The 19,537-nt window shown below is 43.2% G+C and overlaps 1 protein-coding gene and 1 pseudogene across 1 annotated transcript; one reads left to right on the forward strand and one right to left on the reverse strand.

Moving 5' to 3' along the window:
- The first annotated feature begins 10,882 nt into the window (after positions 1–10,882).
- LOC125509712 lies at positions 10,883–15,289 on the forward strand (annotated as a pseudogene).
- A 90-nt stretch (positions 15,290–15,379) lies between these two features.
- On the reverse strand, positions 15,380–19,291 carry LOC125509713 (putative BPI/LBP family protein At1g04970). Its single transcript, XM_048674737.1, has 6 exons — positions 18,748–19,291; positions 17,620–17,759; positions 17,084–17,438; positions 16,649–16,897; positions 16,230–16,355; positions 15,380–15,844 (listed from the first exon to the last, which is right to left on the reverse strand). The coding sequence occupies exons 1-6, from the start codon at positions 19,141–19,143 to the stop codon at positions 15,602–15,604; spliced, it is 1,509 nt and encodes a 502-aa protein (XP_048530694.1). The 5' UTR covers positions 19,144–19,291; the 3' UTR covers positions 15,380–15,601.
- Between the last annotated feature and the right edge of the window lie 246 nt (positions 19,292–19,537).

The following is a 19,537-nucleotide window of genomic DNA, read 5'->3' on the forward strand; positions in this document are numbered from 1 at the left end:
CAAATTTAGAAACAAAGAAAAAGTCATCAGTTCAGTAATTGAATAAGCCTCGGACCATGTAGAAAAACTATGATATTTTTTAGACATAATTACCAATGGTCCTCAATTAAACCACCAAAGAAAACAATTGTACGCTTAGTAAAGATGAACATTCATATTTTAGTAATCATGACTAACCTATGGGGTGCATATGTTATAGGTGGGTGGGATGATGATCCCACGGCAGAAGATGGAATCAAATGGTCAAAAATTTCAACTGTCTTAAGTGTCATACAAAATTAGTTCAGTTTTTATGAAAAACACTCTAATTAATTAGTCTGAGAGATTAAATGCTTTATTTTTAACAATTGGGGATAAATGACCATTTGTAAACATTTGATATAGTTGAAATTGTGAGCACACGAAAGGACGGAAAATATTAATTTTTTCAAGAAATCTACACTTCAATCTTTTTACCATTTGGCATAAAGCCAAAGGCGACTGCAAGATTTGTTCCTTTAGAAACTTTACTTGTGTGACACCGTGTGTGGGCTTCTTATTGATCTTCTAATCAGCTTTGCATCTGCTCGAGAGATCCAGCGCTTGGTATGACGTTGTTTAATTGGCAAGTGCTCCAACACATGCATCCCACTTTCCTTCTTTATGTTTCCTTCTACTTCCTTTCTCTCTCCTCCTATTTTTTTCCCTCTTTCCTCTTTATTATTTCCTTCTTTCTTCTTCCTCTCTCATTTATTCTTTCCTTCTATCAATTTCCTACGCATGCATCCCCCTTTCCGTATTTATTTCTCCTTTTTATTTTCTTTCTCTTTCCTTCTATTTTCTTGCTCTTTTCTTTATTCTTTCCTCCAATTTCCTTCTGTATTTTCCTGTCACACCTGAAATCCTTAATTACTTCTTCATTCTTTCTCTTTCCTTCCTTATTACGGTACATCTATTTCCTTATTAATTCCCGAGACGCCTTCTTAATGGCTAGAAAAATCCAGGGCGTATATAAATTAGAAAGATTGGATTTAAGCGAGCAATGTGAGACTATTTAATAGGCTTATCAACGTATAATATCGCACAGCTTAAGCTATATGAGTCGGTCTTGACAATTGTCGTTGTACATGAGGTTGAGAGTTCGAGGCGCACAGCAGGCACTAATTTTTTTTCACTGGGCCGCCTTGCTGGGCCCGAACAATTTGGCCTATCCCAATAGAAGCACCTGTGCGTGGAAAATCATAAACAAAAAATTAGTACCACCTTGAATAATAAAAAATCTCCAAAAAATAAATAATAATATGGGTGAACGGATGAAAAAAGTTGGCGAAACGCACCTTGCTTTATTTTATATTATATATATATATAGGTGCCCAGGCACCTTGATTGTTTTGGAAACCGTGGTATATTTAATTTGTTTCCTAACTATTCCTCATGCAAGACTTTCCATGCTTATATTTTATTTTTGTTTTTTAAATATTAGACATGCAAGACTTGCCGTATAATAAATTGTATTAATGTTGATTTGTTTTGAACTGTTGCGGGTGTCTAATACGTGTATTTTTGTTTCCTAATATGGGTATCTAATACCTACCACCGAAATTTTATATATATATATATATATATATATATATATATATATATAATATATATATATAGGCAGATACCTATATATATTTAATAATTTATTTTTGGAACTATTACATTTTGTTTGTATGTATGTTTATAATATATATTCAATATATCATATGACTAATGTATGATACCCACGCTATAATATACCCTACGGCGATAAGAGTGAAACATACCTCCTATTTATTTACCCAATTTATCGTATACCCTAATGTCCAAATTGTACATATATACCTATTAGGTATATATTGGATATACCTATGGTATCTTATACCAAATGGATGTTCGTATGTCTATTTCTAATGAATTAATTTCCAAGGTATATATGGCATTTAAAAAAAATTAAGACCGGGTCATACCCATGGTCTCATATACCTAATATATTGTATACCTATTGTAAAAAAAAACATTTCCATGGATGAGTACAACGTACCTTTTACTAATATATATATGAAAAATGTCTTCATACGCATTAATTTCTTATTTGTGTCTCTCCTATTTCTATTAATAGCCGTTAAATATGGAATGTTGCCATGCGTGGAATTCTCTTTCCTATTTGCTACTACTACATAATTATAGCCTTGCATGCTACTAATGGTTCATATTTATGATAGTTATTCTGCCATAATTATTTCCAAATCAGTCAATTGTAATGTAATACATGAACACGCATCTAAATGCAATCGAGCGGTCGAAAGGCTAGGAGCCCGGGCACCTAGGTGTCCCAAACTGCCTGATTGAGGAATAGTTATTTCATATAGGGTCAATTGTAATGTAATACATGAACACGCATCTAAATGCAATCGAGCGGTCGAAAGGCTAGGAGCCTGGGCACCTAGGTGTCCCAAACTGCCTGATTGAGGAATAGTTATTTCATATAGGGTCAATTGTAATGTAATACATGAACACGCATCTAAACGTAATTAATTTCATATAGGGTCGCGCTATTCGTCACCCTGGTTGAGGAATAGTTATTCTTCACCCCCCCCCCCCTCTATTTTATCATCAATGCACCGTAATTTTACGTTCCGTAAGTTTTGTCTTATTTCCGACGTAAAAAGAGACCGTAGAAAATATATAATCGCCGTAAAAAATATTTTATGTTATATAAATTATAAACATAAAAACGTAGTCTAAAATACACATAAACTACAAATTTTCTTGTCTTATAACCTATATTTTTATTTTTTATGTCAAATTTTACGTAGTGAATCAATAGGAATATAACTATTTGAATTCTAAACGTAATTTAATTATGAAATGATCGTAAGATTACCTCGGGTGAAGAAATACTTATTCTGCACCCTGAATGATGAATAGTAACAATATATATATATAGTGTTATTATTCATCATCCAGGATGTAGAATACATTATTCTTCACCCGAGCTAATCTTACGATCGCTTCCTAAATAAATTATGTTTAGAATATAAATGATTACATGCATATTGATTCAATATGAAAAATTTGATATGAAAAAAACAAAATATAGGTCATAAGACCAGAAAAATCACATTTTATGTATGTTTTACACTAAGTTTTTACATTCGTAATTTTACGTAACATAAAATATTTTTTACGATGAGTATATATTTTCTTACGTTCTCTTTTTATGTATGAAATAAGACTAAATTTACGAAACGTAAAAATACGATGCATTAATGTCAAAATAGAGAGGGGGTGACGAATAACTATTCCTCACCCAGATGACGAATAACACGACTATATATACCCCCTTGAGGTGAATACAATTGTTTTGCACCAAATATTCTGTCCAGATTGGCTACGGTGAGAATTTTTTTTTTAGATTATTTTGAAAGATGGAAGTGAGACTTTTTTTTTTTAAGAAAAGTTTTTCTAGATCTTTTTAGATGGATGTGATGTCCACAAGATGCAAGAAAGTTTATTATTTTATTTTGAGATGAAGGTGAGGAGTTTTCTTTTCTTTTTTTCTTGAAGATGGAGAAACGCGCGCATACTAGTCCTATGAATTCAGAGAGGACGTGCCCTCACTCAGAATAGTCTCTAGGTCCGCCGATGCTGTCAGCATGTCTCACTCAGGCTACCTCAGCCAGAGATGTCGCTTTAAACTCTTCATGTGTTATCTTTTATATACTCAAGTCGGGTGTTCTAGATTGAATTTATTTATGAAAATAAAGTCTCGGTCAACACTCACTTCTAGAATGATTCCTCTGGATGTCCCACAAGGGTAACAATGCCAAAAGAAACCGCATCTTCCACGCAAGGTGGTAAGACTCGATGGTGACATGACCTTTGAACAAGTTTCAATCGACGCTAACAAACTCCTCAATTCGTCTGCAGAAATTTCTCATCGTTTGGAAACTACCGGTACTCATCCATTTAACTGTAGCCCCAGAGTAAGACCATGGTCGGCTAGGAGCTCAGGAGGTAGCATACGTCCACACCCCTACCCGTTCACCGGCAATGACGAAGCTGAGGTATTCTCGGTTTCTTCTTTCCGGCTATATTTTCCTCATCCTTTCAGTGATCTGGGCGCTGGCCACGGCCGACGTACCGGCAGGCCAGCGTCCCGGTTGCCCGGTGACGTGCGGCGACGTCGACATCCCGTTCCCGTACGGCGTCGGCAAAGAATGCGCGTTGCACGACAGCTTTAACCTCAATTGTGCGACCGTGGAAGGCGTCGAGATGCCTCTTGCGGGGACAAAGCTTGCCCATCGTTTGAAAAAAATTAATACTTTTTGGCACAATTCCGTAAATGCGTGGTTCCTGCAAACCTTGCCTGAAGTGTTGATATTTTTTGCAATTCACTCCATGTCAAAGCTTGCCCACCGCGTGCTGCATGGCCTCAAAACGAGACAAGACTGTGCAATTCCTGTTCGAGGTCAGCTGCAATGGCATACAATTCACGGTGAGACATCGAGGGCGGACCAGCCCGCATCCACACATCAAACCAAAAGCGAATGAATTTGGTTTTGAACCTCAAACTTTTCCCCCAAGGCAAACGCTTACTTGACCACTTGGATCCCGTTCCAAAATGCAGAGCCGCGCACGTTGGATTTGTTAGGAAATATGCAACTTGTATTCCCATGAGGCCATAGGCCGATATATATACATGTACAGGTGTGGAACATATGCAGGAAACCCCTTATACAACGGGATAAATACAAAGGGGTACATGACTTATATTATAACTCTAACACCCCCCTCAAACTCATGGTGGATGAACAACACTGAGTTTGGAGAGATAAAAGCCATGTTGTGCTCTAGTCTGAGCCTTCGTCAGGAAATCCGCCAACTGTAACTCGGAAGGCACATACTGAAGAGTAATAACCTGATCCTGCACACCAGCGCGCACATAGAAAGCATCAACACCAATATGCTTGGTGAGCTCATGCTTCACAGGATCGCGTGCAATGCTGATAGCACCTGTACTGTCAGATAAGAGCAGAGTCGGTGTAGTGACAGAAACACCAAAATCCTGAAGTAACCACCGTAACCAAGTCACCTCTGCCGTCAAAAGAGCCATTGCTCGCAACTCAGCCTCGGCACTCGAACGGGAAACTGCAAGCTGTTTCTTCGTCTTCCAGGCAATGAGAGAACCACCAAGAAAAACACAGTAAGCAGAAAGTGAATGGCGATCTGAAGGATCACTAGCCCACGTAGCATCCGAATAGGCCTGAAGCTGTAAAGAACTGGAGCGACGAAAGAGTAGACGGTGAGAGATCGTGCCTCGAAGATATCGAAGAACACGAAGGAGATGACTATAGTGAACCGAGGTGGGAGCAGAGACAAACTGACTCAGAATATGAACCGGATAAGAGATGTCCGGACGAGTGACCAGCTAGATAGACAAGACTGCCAACAAGATGACGATAACGCGTCGGGTCAGGGAGAGGATCACCATCAGTAGCACGGAGGTGAACATTGAGCTCCATAGGAGTCTCAACAACGCGCTCGTCAGTAAGAGCAGCACGAGCAAGAAGATCCTGGATATACTTTTCCTGGGATATAAAAAAGCCATCAGAGGTAGAAGAGACTTCAATCCCAAGAAAGTAGCGAAGAGGTCCAAGATCAGACATAAGAAACTGCTCACTAAGACGGGCCTTTACAAAGGCAATATACTCGGGGTCATCCCCCGTGATGATCATGTCATCAACATAAAGAAGAAGAAGAGTCCGACCACGAGGAGAAAGGTGAATAAACAATGCTGGATCATGAGCACTTGCTAAAAAACCAGCAGCAGTGATCACAGAGGCAAAGCGCTCAAACCAGGCGCGGGGGGCTTGCTTAAGGCCATAGAGAGAGCGACGAAGACGACATACCATGCCATCAGGAACAGAATACCCAGGTGGTGGCTGCATGTACACCTCCTCACGCAGCTCACCATTAAGAAAGGCATTCTTAACATCAAGCTGAGATATAGACCAGTGGCGTGCAGAGGCAACGGCAAGAAGTGTACGAACAGTGGTCATATGGGCCACAGGAGCAAAAGTCTCATCATAATCACGACCATGCTCCTGCTGAAAACCACGAGCCACAAGACGAGCTTTGTGACGCTCAAGAGAACCATCGGAGCGAGTCTTAACCTTGTAGACCCACTTACAAGTGATCGGACGGACTCCGGGAGGAAGAGAAACAAGATCCCAGGTACCAGTGCGTTCAAGAGCAGCAATCTCCTCTGCCATCGCAAACTGCCATTCAGGATGAACAACAGCCTGACGGTAAGAAGTCGGCTCAAGAACAGCAGCACCAGCGGTGGGAAATCCAAAGCGATCAACAGGCGGACGAGGACGAGAACGCAAGCCATAAGTAGGCTGAGAGGAAGATGACGACCCATCCACAGAGGCATCGACTGGTCGTGGACGACGAGTGTAATGCTGAGGAAAGATGGAATAATAGAAGGAGGAATCGGCAAGGTAGAATCAGGGGGTGGCGACGAAGAAGTCACCGGAGATGAAGGTGTAGAATCCGGTGACAGGCTGGGAGAGGAGACCGGGGAGGAAGTCACCGGAGATGAAGGTGGAGAACCCGGTGACATGCTAGGCGAGGAGACCGGGGAGGATGGTGGCTGCAAATCAACTAGATGTGGAGAAGGAGAGGAAGTGGAACGGAGAGGTACAGTCTCGGGGGGGTGATAGGTGAGTCAGGAAAAGTGAGGAAAGAGATATCCTGCACTGAAAAAGTCGAGGAAGATGGGCGTGGGTAGAAGGGACGAGACTCTTCAAAAGTCACATCTCGAGAGATACGCATCCGACGACCAATAGGATCCCAACAACGATAGCCCTTATGCTCATCACTGTAGCCTAAGAAGACACACTCAACAGACTGAGCGGTCAGTTTGGTGCGTTCGCGAGGGGCAAGAAGAACATAGCAAACACAACCAAAGAGCGAAGCATCGAATAATCGGGAGAACGATCAAAAAGTCGCTCGAAAGGAACACCACCCTGTAGAGCAGCGGAAGGCTGTATATTGATAAGATAGGTGGATGTGGAGACGGCCTCAGCCCAAAAATGAGGCGGGAGAGAGGCAGCAATCATCAATGCACGAGCCGTCTCAAGAAGATGTCGATGCTTTCGCTCAGCCACACCATTCTGAGCATGAGCACCAGGACAAGAGAATTGAGAGAGAGTCCCGTGCTCAGCAAGAACACCACGCAACATCTTAGAGATATACTCGCCAGCGAGTCAGCACGAAAAACACGAATGGGTGAAGAGAACTGAGTATGAACCATGGCAGCAAAACGCTTATAAATAGACAACACCTCAGAACGAGAAGTCATGAAATAAAGCCATGTGTAACGAGAGAAATCATCTATGAAAATAATATAGTATTTATGACCACCTTTCGAAGCGAAAGGGGCCGGACCCCATACATCAGAATGGACTAAATCGAAAGGACGCTTAGACACTGACTCACTATGTGAATATGGTAACTGAATCTGCTTGCCAAGACGACAACCCTGACACTCTAAAGAGACATCTCCTGAGACAGACCCCAGAAGGCCTCGACGAACTAAAGAAGACAACCGAGAACCACACAGATGACCAAGTCGATGATGCCACTGCTGGAAGGAACCAGTACGGAGGCGACAGAAGCGGAAGAACTGGCGATGGTGGTGGCAGCGGAAGGAACATGAAGCCAGTCCAACTCCCAAAGACCCTGAGAATCACGGCGGCGAGGGCCAGCCCCAACCAGAGTGTGCGTGCGACGGTCCTGGACAGAACAAGAGTCAACGTCAAGGATGACGCGACAACCAGAATCCGTAAGTTGACCAGCAGAAAACAGATTCATGGTAAGTCGAGGAACATGAGCAACATCAGGAACAGAATAAGAAGGAGTGGTAAGATTGCCTCTACTAGCAACAGAAAGTGGAGTACCATCAGCAGTGAAGACATGAACAGGAGAATCCAGTGATCGAAGAGAGGACAAAGTGGAAGAATGAGAAGACATATGAAAAGAAGCTCCAGAGTCCAGAACCCATGGGGATGTACCTGACTGTGTAGAGGGTGATTGCTCAGTGCGGGAAGCATCAGTCACAGAACCAGCAGTACCCGTCGAGGAAGAACCTGAAGCCGCGAGCAGACGCTTAAGTCTCAGAATATCCTGCTCAGTCAAAGCAATGGCTGAAGCTGTCGAGGTAGATGACGAAGTCCCTGAAGATGATGATCGAGCCTTGCGCAGGTGTTTCTTCTTCGTGTAGCACTGAGACTCAAGATGACCATCATTGTTGCAATAGTCGCAATGTGGACGGGGGCGACCTGAGCCTCCAGAAGGAGTGGGCAAGAGCGGCGGAGCACTCGAGCGAGAAGGGGTCGGTGCAGCAGGTGGCGTAGGAGCACGAGTAGCGAGCACAGAGGGAACCTCCAGCAAACCAGCACCACGTAAGCGAGTCTCCTCAGCACGAATCTCAGAAAGCGCCTCCATGAGAGAAATACGGCCACGAGCAAACAACTGAGCACGCCGGGGCTCAAACTCCTTACGGAGCCGAGACAGGAACTCATAGACGCGATGAAACTCCAAATTGGCCTGGACAGCCTGGCAACAGGGGCAGGTACGACACCCAGCACTGCGGAGAGAATCAAGTTGGCGCCAGATAGCAGAACTCTGTGCATAGAAGTCATCAACAGTAGAGTCACCCTGCTGAAGAGCATGCTCCTGACGGACCACAGAGAGGTATAAGGCATCACCAGAGGGCTGATAGCGCTGACGAAGACGGGTCCACATCTCAAAGACAGTAGGAAGACCCAGAAATTCAGAAGCAAACTGAGGCAGAACACTAGCAGTGAGAACAGCTGCAGCACGAGCATCATCATCAAGCCACTGGGTGTAAACAGACAGAGCACCATGATACGTCTGAAGAGCCTCCTCGTAAGCCAAAACCCTCTCATCATAAGCACGATCAGCAGCCTCATCAGCAAGCTTAGTCGCATCCTTGGAGACCTGATTAGCATCCGTAGGAAGAACCGATGGAGTTGGCGGAGTAGGGGCCACCGGAGGAACTGGACGTGGCGGACAGCAGACCTCGCCAGAAAGAACACCCCAGAGACAGATGCCACGCATGTGAATGCGCATAAAGCCAGTGAACTCGGTGTAGTTAGTACCATCAAAGATCACCGGACAGCGAGGGACAGCAACATAGCCCGATGCAGCAGACATTTTTTTTGTGTGTGTGTTAGTCAGGGGCAGACGAACGTAGCAGACCAATCAGCCGAGATCCGGCGGCGTGACGAATCAATACGCCAGCACCACGTATCAGCAGAAGCAGCAAGCAGCACCCGTAGGAAGTGGCTAGCACCACGTATCACCGGAGAGCAAAGTAGCACCACGTAACAGCAGCAGCCAGCAGCTAGTGCACCAAGCGGAGATGTAGCACGGATCGATGAGATCTTCAACTGAGGACAAACGGGTGATTGATCTGGAGGCCCGGTCCTGTCGTGGGCAGATCTGCAGGCAAGCAAACTCCTCCAAGATCGGCAGCTGGCAGCAGATCAGATCCAGAGGAAAACCGGCTTGCTCGTGTTCGATCCAGGGAGACGGGACTGGGGAAGGAGCCGGCCTGAGTTGACCTGCAAGGGAGAGTAGCGGGCGTGGAGAGCCGCCGGCTACGATAGACAGAGAAAAGGAGCAGCGGCCACAGAGGACGGCGGCGACGCGGGTTGGATCAATAGCACGAGTTGCAGCGTGCAAAAAAAATTGACCTAGCTCTAATACCATATATACATGTACAGGTGTGGAACATATGCGGGAAACCCCTTATATAACGGGATAAATACAAAGGGGTACATGACTTATATTATAACTCTAACAGGATTCAGAAAAGGACCCGGCTGGGAAAGTATTTGGCCTTCAACATGTCTGCCCATAGACCTTGCGCGTTCCAAGACAGCTTCCAAATCCATGAAATTTCTTAGTATCTACATATATATATATATATATATATATATATATATATATATATATATATATACTTTCCAGAAAGTACTTGCGAATACATTATGTCCCCTAGTGCCTAAATATACGCTTCCTTCTATCAATATAGCAAATTTTTTGCTTCCACCTAACAGTCCAATTTTCAATGGGAAAATCAACATGCATGCTTCATGACATCATACAGAATGTTTCAAATCATGGAAGCATCCACATGGTTTAGTTAAACATAGCCAATGTCTAAAGTCTAAACGTAGAATTAGCCGTGGTCGATGTCACCCTCTTCCCCTTACGGATGCATTGCCCATCCGGTGAAGCAATAGCTTGAAGCGGCACCTTGGTCATGCATATGCATATGAGAGATGCGCTAGCCGACCACGCTGATCAACCTCGGTGACACATGAGATCGACCACTCAAGCCAAAACAAACAACATCGACGAGCGGCCGCATGGTTTGCACCCACGACTAAATGCTCGACGAGCGGAGCATGTCCGTAGAGGGTGCATGTCGGGTGACACCGATAAGGAATCGCAGAGGGAGGGCTCTACGATGTATGGCAGGTCCTCAAATTTGGAAACCGTGGGTATTCATCTATCTATTATGAATCCTCCCTCTACAAGCAAGCAAAGGTGTTCCGTCAGCATATCTCACTCGAGGCTACCTCATCCAGTGATGTTGGCTATCTCTTTTATGCTCAATTAATTCGGAAGTGCTCCCAGATGGAATTTAATAGGGAGTGTCCCCGGTCCATCTTGGACACGGTCAACATTAACTCCTAGAATGATTCTTCTGGATATCCCACAAGGGTGATGGCGACATGACCTCTAAACAAGTTCCAATCGAGGCTCGGCTATAAAATCAAGGTTTGTTCCCGAACGAACTCCTCAATTCGTCTGCAGAATTTTCTCCTCGTTTGGAGACTACTGGCATTCATCCAATTAATTGTAGACCCAGAGCAATACCATGGTCAGCTAGGAGCCTACGTCCACACCTACCCGTTCACCGGCGGCGGCAATGATGAAGCTGGGCTATCCTCGGTTTCTTCTCTCTGGCTATATTTTCCTCAGCCTTTTAGGGATTTGGGTGGTGGCCACGGCCGTTGTACCGGCAGGCCATCGTCCCGGCTGCCCGGCGAAGTGCGGCGACGTCGACATCCCGTTCCCGTTCGGCATCGGTGATCAGTGCGCGTTCCACCCCGGCTTTGGGCTCGACTGCACGGCCGTGGATGGCGTGAAGAAGCCTTTTGCGGGGACCGTCGAGGTGACTAAGATCTCCTTGACTAACGGCACGGCCACGATGAACACGGCCATCTCTTGGCAGTGCTATGTCCCGGCCACTGGCACTACGAACTATTCAAATGGATGGTTGAACCTCACCAACACACCTTTCTGGATATCGGAGGTTGATAATACAGTTATCGTCATCGGGTGCAATACTCTTGCTTATATGATAAGCTCTTCTGTAAGTACTTCGCTTTCTTATACTGAATTGATCCGGGTGAAAATGTCTGGAAAGCCGAATTTTTCTTTAATCAATTTAGAGGGTGTAAAACCTGCCCCAAACAACTGTTTTTAGTTCATTATTACATATCCATTATCAGATAACAAGCAAATGACATGCTATGAGTATTTTTCTTTTTGTGGATCATGCTATAAGTTAACTTAACAAAACACTAAAACTCTTATGTTGATGTTATTAGATACTCCATCCGTAAAGAAATATCAGAGTGTTTACATCACTAATTTACTAAAATAAATGCTTTAATATTTATTTACAGAGGGAGTATTGTAGTTTATTATCCTAACCCTGCACTGAATCCACCCGATGGACGGCCGCTGGTCTTATGTCCACGATGTGTACTAGACCGGTAACTTCTAGGCCTTTAGTTTTTCTTTTCTTTTTTTGCGGGAATTCTAGCCCTTTAGTTTCTGTAAGCCCCGTGTTTTGTGTAGAGCTTGAAGCTCTCTCACCATTCGTGAGCAACAAAGCCCCTAATTTTTACATTGATTAACTTTCATATTTGTCTTTTTGCAAGAGACCTTTTAGTTCATACTCTCTCTTTTTCGGTTTAGGCTGGTCATAGTGAGGAGTAACATGTATGTGGTATCATGCAAGCCATTATTTATTAAGATGTAGACTCATTTTACCTTGGGATATGTTCTAAGTCAAACTTCTTTGAGTTTGACCATGTATATAGAATCACGTATTAACATCTACAACATCAAATATTTATATATATGTTTTTGGATAAAAGGTGGTTTGAATTGATTTAAAATATAGCATCAAGAAAACACAAACATAATGAGCACACACCTGGCCTCTGCATAGTTAGAATGCATACAACCAACATCAACACGTACACACAACAAATAAACCCGCCGACGAATAGCAAAGTCATACAAGACCAAATCTATGCCTTAGTGGAAAAAAACACTCAAAGTGATCAACATCGATCACCAAATTACATCAATGACCATATCCACATCAAGCATCTTTTAACACAACAAGGACAACAATATTCTTCAATAACAACGCCTTCAGAAAGGGAACGGCGCTCAAGAGCCGTTGTCACCGGATCCAACCACCAAAGACCAGATTCTACTATATGATGAAATATTTATATAGTATGAAAAAAATATTATGATGAATCTAATGAAGCTAATTTGGTGTTGTAATATTTGTATATTTTTTAGTAAATTTTGTCAAATGTAAAGATGTTTGGCTTAAAAGAAACCTAGAACTTAAAAGTATTTTGAAATAGAGGACTAGTGTAAGTTAGGTCCAGGACATCACATCATATTATATTTTCCACACGTGCAGTATGTAATAGGTTGCTCGTCCACGTGCGAGAGCGGCGACCCCCTGAAGAATGACACATGTTCTGGTGCTGGCTGCTGCCAAGCCAATGTCCCAAAAGACATACAGTATTATAATGGCTATTTCAACGAAAAGTACAACACCACAAAAATATGGCGAGACAGCCGCTGCAGCTACATAACAGTGATGGAAAAGGCAGCTTTCAACTTCAAAACTAGCTATGTCAAATCCACGTGTTTTATGATACATACAAGGGCAAAGTTCCTATTGTCCTGAACTGGCAAATAGCACTACAGACTTGCAAGGAAGTTAGGAACGAGAGTTCCTACGCATGTGTCAGCAGCCACAGTGTGTGTGTTGATTCCACCACCCACAACCCAGGCTATCGCTGCAACTGCTCTGATGGATACCAAGGCAATCCTTACATCGCGACTGGATGCCGGGGTATTGCTTCCTTGTGCATTGACATAAGACCTCACGTAAGAATCAAATTGTATACAGTGTTTAGCAATTCTAACTACAAACAATTGTTTGGTTCCAGATATCGATGAGTGCCGGCGCCTTGTCAATCCTTGCGGCGACGGTATATGCGAGAACACGCCAGGAAACTACAGCTGCTCATGCTACCCAGGGAATTATATGACGAATGGCGTTTGTGTGCCAATTCAAAAAAAGCCTTCCCGTTTTCAGGCAATGCCAGTTGTAGGTAAGTTCGTGTGTACGGCGAGCACCAAAATAACATCGCTTGTGGGCAATTAATTGGACACCTACGAAGTACAGTAATACGGAAGTTTGTACTAAGATGATAGCCTAATTTGTTTTCTTTAGAAGCAAGTCATGTTTGGCCAAATTTCTAATATCTCCCGTCACAAGTATGATCAGTTTCTTTTTATCAATCAAACATTTTAGAAGTGTGACCATCACTGTTGAAGATTTTACTACAAAATTGACAACATAAAATTGAAAGTACTAGATTCGTTATGGAATATGCTGTTATAATGCATGATTGTTTCTTAATTGAAAACAACGCATATTCATAGAAAATGATGGTCACTTTTCCTTCAACATAATACTTTTATTATAACTGGCCACTACACATGGAAACTAATTCATTTCGAACAAATACCTCATGCAGGTGCAAGTGTAGGACTTGTCGTCCTTGTGATTGTTGTAGCTTGTGCATGCTTGATCCAAGAGAGAAGAAAGCTACGAAATATGAAACTGGCCTACTTTCGGCAACACGGTGGTACGATATTATTTGAAGAAATGAAGTCACGGCAAGGCGCCGATGCATTCAAAATCTTCTCAGAAGAAGAATTGCAGCAAGCCACGAACAGGTTTAGTGAAAAACAAGTCATTGGTCGGGGAGGCCATGGAACTGTCTACAAGGGACTTCTCAAGAGTAATGTTGAAGTAGCAGTCAAGAGATGCATGACAATTGACGAGCAACACAAGAAAGAATTCGGCAAAGAAATGCTGATACTAGCCCAGATCAACCACAGAAATGTCGTGAAGCTCCTCGGGTGTTGCCTGGAGGTGGAAGTCCCCATGCTGGTGTACGAGTATGTCCCAAATGGCACGCTCTTTGATCTCATCCATGGCAACCATGGCTGGCGCATCTCCTTGGCCACTCGCTTGGGGATCGCCCATGACTCTGCCGAGGCACTCTCCTACCTTCATTCGGGGGCTTCAACTCCGATCCTCCATGGTGATGTTAAATCTTCCAACATCCTTCTCGACGATAACCACAAAGCTAAAGTCTCCGACTTTGGCGCCTCCATCCTTGCACCAACCGACGAGTCCCAGTTTGTCACACTTGTGCAAGGAACTTGTGGGTACCTCGACCCCGAATACATGCAAACATGTCAGTTGACAGACAAGAGTGACGTGTACAGCTTCGGTGTTGTTCTTCTGGAGCTGCTCACATGCAAGAAGCCATTTAATCTCGATGCCCTTGGGCAGGAGAAGAGCCTATCAATGATGTTTATGTCTGCGATGAAGGAGAATAGGCTTGAGGTTATGTTGGATGATGGGATCAAGGACGAGGACAATATGGAGATTCTTGAAGAGATCGCGGAGCTGGCAAAGCATTGTTTGGAGATGTCTGGTGAGAACAGGCCATCAATGAAGGAAGTTGCAGAGAAGCTCGATAGGCTGAGGAAGGTGATGCACCATCCATGGGTGCAACAGAATCCTGAAGAAATGGAAAGCTTACTTGAGGAACCCTCGGCAATGGTCCACTCGACGATTGTCAGTGATCAATATTTCAGCATTGAGAAGAAAGCTGTGACAAATCTGCAATCAGGGCGTTGAGTAATCGCATCTAATTATTTTGTATCAAAACAATCCATCAATTTGTATATGTACGTTATCTATTTCTCATTATCTTTGTCAATTGTACTGGGAATTCCCATCGTATTATAGTTGACCGAACGACATTACGATTACAAACGGCCACGTATTATAATTGTCATATGGAAGAACCGCGGATACATCACAATGTTGAAACCATCAACTAATTCTCCAGTATAAAACATAGTGTTACAGCGGGTCCAGACTAGTTGTCAGTTCTCACATACCAGATTCACGGAAATATTTACATTTACAAAGTTACAGCTGTGGTTATTTACAGATTTTCATCGAGGGGTGATTACTTACAGACTACAATCGATGCCGGACCTTAGTTTATACTAGTTGTTTACACAACCGATGCCAGACTACAACAGATACAATCAATGAAATAGCTTCACAACGTACATTAGTTTATACTAATTGTTTCATGGTGACTACCGGATCTTTGCTGACTGGTCCAACAACTGCTATTCCAGATCTATTCATTGGTTCGATGAAGGAAACATCAGAGCTAACAATTATGCTTGAGTATGAAGTGAGGATATAAGCATCTCTTATGACGAAGCCCTTGATGATGGGCAACGGGAAACCTTGTCCAAGATACGAGTTCACGTAGGGCACGAACAAATTTTTCAGGATGATACGCATCAGACTCTGACAATTTAACAGGATTAGCATCGGTTCAGAGTATCAGAACTCCAGAAGGAAAAAATGATGTTCAAGTAAGTAAAGTAAAATTAGGTATAATGAAACATGAGTGCAGCTCCATTAGTAACCATTGGTTTTTCTTTTAGCGTCAGGTTTAAGGACATCTCTGAAGGCATTTTCTGTTATAAAATGGTGCCCCTTCAAGTACTTAGCATAACATAATCTTTCATAATTCCTAGACATGACGTAGCAATTTCCAAGCTCATCTCAGTGCTAGCATTTAGATTAGGAATCTCCCCTGCTACATCTTACTAAAGTGTGCATTTGGGTGCAATTAAAGGCCCCTACCACTGGGAGACAAAAAAACTGAAAATGCCGAGGCAAAAATTACCTGCACTATACCAGTATGAAGTTTGCCAATGTCGCTCCACTTCAAGTCGAACGAGAAATAATTTAACTCAACCTTTCCAACGAGATTATTTCCAGAAACACTTGCATGTCCAGAAACAGCAACTGACTGCAAAAGCAATATGTATTACAATAAGAATAACATTAAGAGATTGAGAAAGATGCATATGTTTTCATGGAGATACAAACTTCCAATTATCCAATACAGCAAAGTATAGTTTAGTTTAGTTTAGTTTGATTGTGTGAAAAGTTGAAATATTGAGAGCCTGAAGCAACATAAGAAGATATACTTTAATACCACCCAGATGGTGCATATGCATTGTTATTTCACTCCAATAGATTACCTCTCATAAACTGAACAACTAGGATAGGAACACACAAAATCAGTGAAGAAAAACTCACCAGTGATATGCATGCAACTGGAACTTTATCATCAGAACCCAATACGATTACTGTGACATCTAAGTCCACTGTGGTGTCAATTCTACCCACATTAATCCTCACAGAGGGAGGTGATATAGCAGAAATGTTCAGCAGCATATCCTTGTTTGGATATTTACGGTACAACCTTGGAATCAAAAACCTCCAGCTAGCAGTGTTCAAAAGAAACTGATCGGGAACCTTGTCCACCATATGTTGTAGTAAACCAGCCTGAATGACGAAAGTAATCACATCAATCAGAATAGGCTCACTGGTATGTAGTAGTATAGTTGAAGCATGGAAAACGTCTAGGTTCAAGTTAGCAACTCTGCACTCACATAGTCAATAAGAATACTATTCTTTTGAAATAGGAAGAGAAAAGGAACAAGTTTACAATGATAAATGATCATAGTATACCTTGAAGTAGAGAGCTGAAACAGAGTTGAAAACATCTTCGTCCAATGAAATCCACAGCATGTTTGAAGAGCTGCCAAGAGGTGGTGCAAGTTTGGTATCACCAAAATGCATGTCACTCTGAGGAGCAGTTTTATCAGATGGAATAAATAGTCCATCTATATCAAACTCAACAGAGGAACTACTGAAGCGTGGATCATTAATAAATGTCACATTCATAGCAGCGACTCTATCAACATAAATTTCCTTTGGAAGACCTCCTAGGAAAAGGTCGAGCTTCGATGCACCCTCCACTATTTTGTTCGCAATCGCATTTTCCACAGATGATCTGATATGATTGCTAAAAGCATCTATGAATCTACAAAAAGCAAGAGGATATATCAACTGATGTGGGTTAAATAACATCTCACTAAAATTCGTTCAAAAAGAAAAACCCTAGTTCACTTCAGATACATATCATGCCAAGAGTTTTATATAGAAAAACCCTATTCAAAGGAGTTGACAAAGTACTCACAAATATGAAATTGTGAACCACGTACCCTTGATAAAACCAAGAGGATCCTCCATTGAGTGTTATGTCCAAGTCTTTCATATAACAGCCACATTCCATGACAAATAGTTTGAGCGATCCATTTTTATTCTTCAGCCCCATGGAAACCCCAACATCCATTCCTTCAACCTTAGTGAAAAGGATTCATGAATACACCTTGTACCTTCTTCCATATGCATGTCAAGGGTGTCTACTACTAAAAAGTTAAAAGGTAAAGGATGTGTAACTATCACATACTATGTCGCACCACAATGAACAAAACAAAGGTGCAAGGTTTGACATGCTAAGAACACTTCCAAGTAAATGTAAAAATTACATACAAAAGGCTGCAATTGTTTGCAAAGGAAGGCATGTAATTTGAATCCAGGTACTTAGTTTCTTGTGCAAGCTTTTCAACTTAAATAATTTTAAAAATAAAAGTAACTCACTTTTTGCCTTGTCCAAATGAACAACAAGCTTATTATCAGACCAAAATGATTTATGACGCATACGGCATTTCTAAGTTACCTTGCCGAAATACTGTTTAGTTGCTTGCTTCTGTCTAGGTGTATAGTTAGATTCTACTGCCTCCGTTGCCAAATATAAGATGTTTTGGATATTTCAATATGGACTACATACGGATTGAAATGAGTGAACAAACACACTAAAACGTGTCTATATACATTCGATTCAGGAAAAAGTTAAAACAACTTATATTTGTGAACGGAGGGAGTAGATCGTAAGTTCAAAACCCCATTGTGCTAAAATGTCATATGCTGGTCAAAGCAATCCTGCAGGCTGACCAAATTGAATCCTAAGTAAAAAAGTCATGCTGGTACCAATATGTAGCCAAGATATGAGTATTGTTTCAATTGAAGCTTATGTAAAACAATCATGCTGCACTAATAGGTAGGAAAAATATCATTATCCCATAAAATAGTTTGTACTACTGTATAATACACATAGACACCCATGTACTTACTGAAGAGATGAAAATTTCTTTACAGCCGATGTATATATGAATTAGTTCTCCGAAAACTAGGTTTACGTCTATTCTTGAGGATGCAATTACCTCTACTTATGAGCATTATTAACATTCATGAACCAATTAGTACCTGAAGCCCGTCAGTCGTATTACCTGAACGGAAGCATTCCCGCTGTCAGAGATCTCAACGAGCCAGGAGCTGTACGAGTAGCTCCACTCCATGGTGATGTTGACGCTGGACAGGGACGCGGCCACCACGACCCCCGTGTCCCCGGCGGCGACGGTGGAGTCGGCGACTGCCACGCCGCCGAGCACGATGCGGGAGGCGACCGTGCGGACGGCGCCGATGATGGGGATGCTGACGGACCGCTCGATGTCGGGGACGCTCAGCTGCGCGAGGGTCTCGGCGGCTCGGGGCACGAGCAGGTCCTTGGCGAAGTCGAGGCCGGACTGAGAGATGACGGCGGAGATGTGCGGCGAGCCGGCGGCGGGGGAGGAGGTGGAGAATAGGAGGGTGAGGAGGAGGACGAGGAGGAGACGGGTGACCATGGCGGCGAGGGGGATAGCGTTCGCCGGCGGCGGCGGAAGTGGGTTGCGTCAGGGAGAAGAACACACGCGCGGCGGGGGGGAGCTTGCGAGCTCGCGACGGCTTTGACCGGCCGCGGCTTCAGTGAGGAGCGATTGGGGTTTGCCAGGGTTGACGTGGCGCAAACGTGGCTCGGTTGGCCACCCGTCAGCCGGCGGCGTGTAGCATCGCCCGTCCACATGTGTTCTTCTTCTTTTGCTTAAGAAATGCTAGCCATGTGAAAGAGCGAAAAGCCGTCAATGCAATAGAAACAACACGACAGTTCTCATCAATATGTGTGTGCGGTAAGGTAGTCGTGCACGATTGTGGCGTGGCTTGTTGGGTCCGTCCCACCTGGTGACGGTTCGCGTATCGCTC

The sequence above is a fragment of the Triticum urartu genome, chromosome 5 (genome assembly GCF_003073215.2).
Source record: "Triticum urartu cultivar G1812 chromosome 5, Tu2.1, whole genome shotgun sequence".
Taxonomy (NCBI): Eukaryota; Viridiplantae; Streptophyta; class Magnoliopsida; order Poales; family Poaceae; genus Triticum; species Triticum urartu.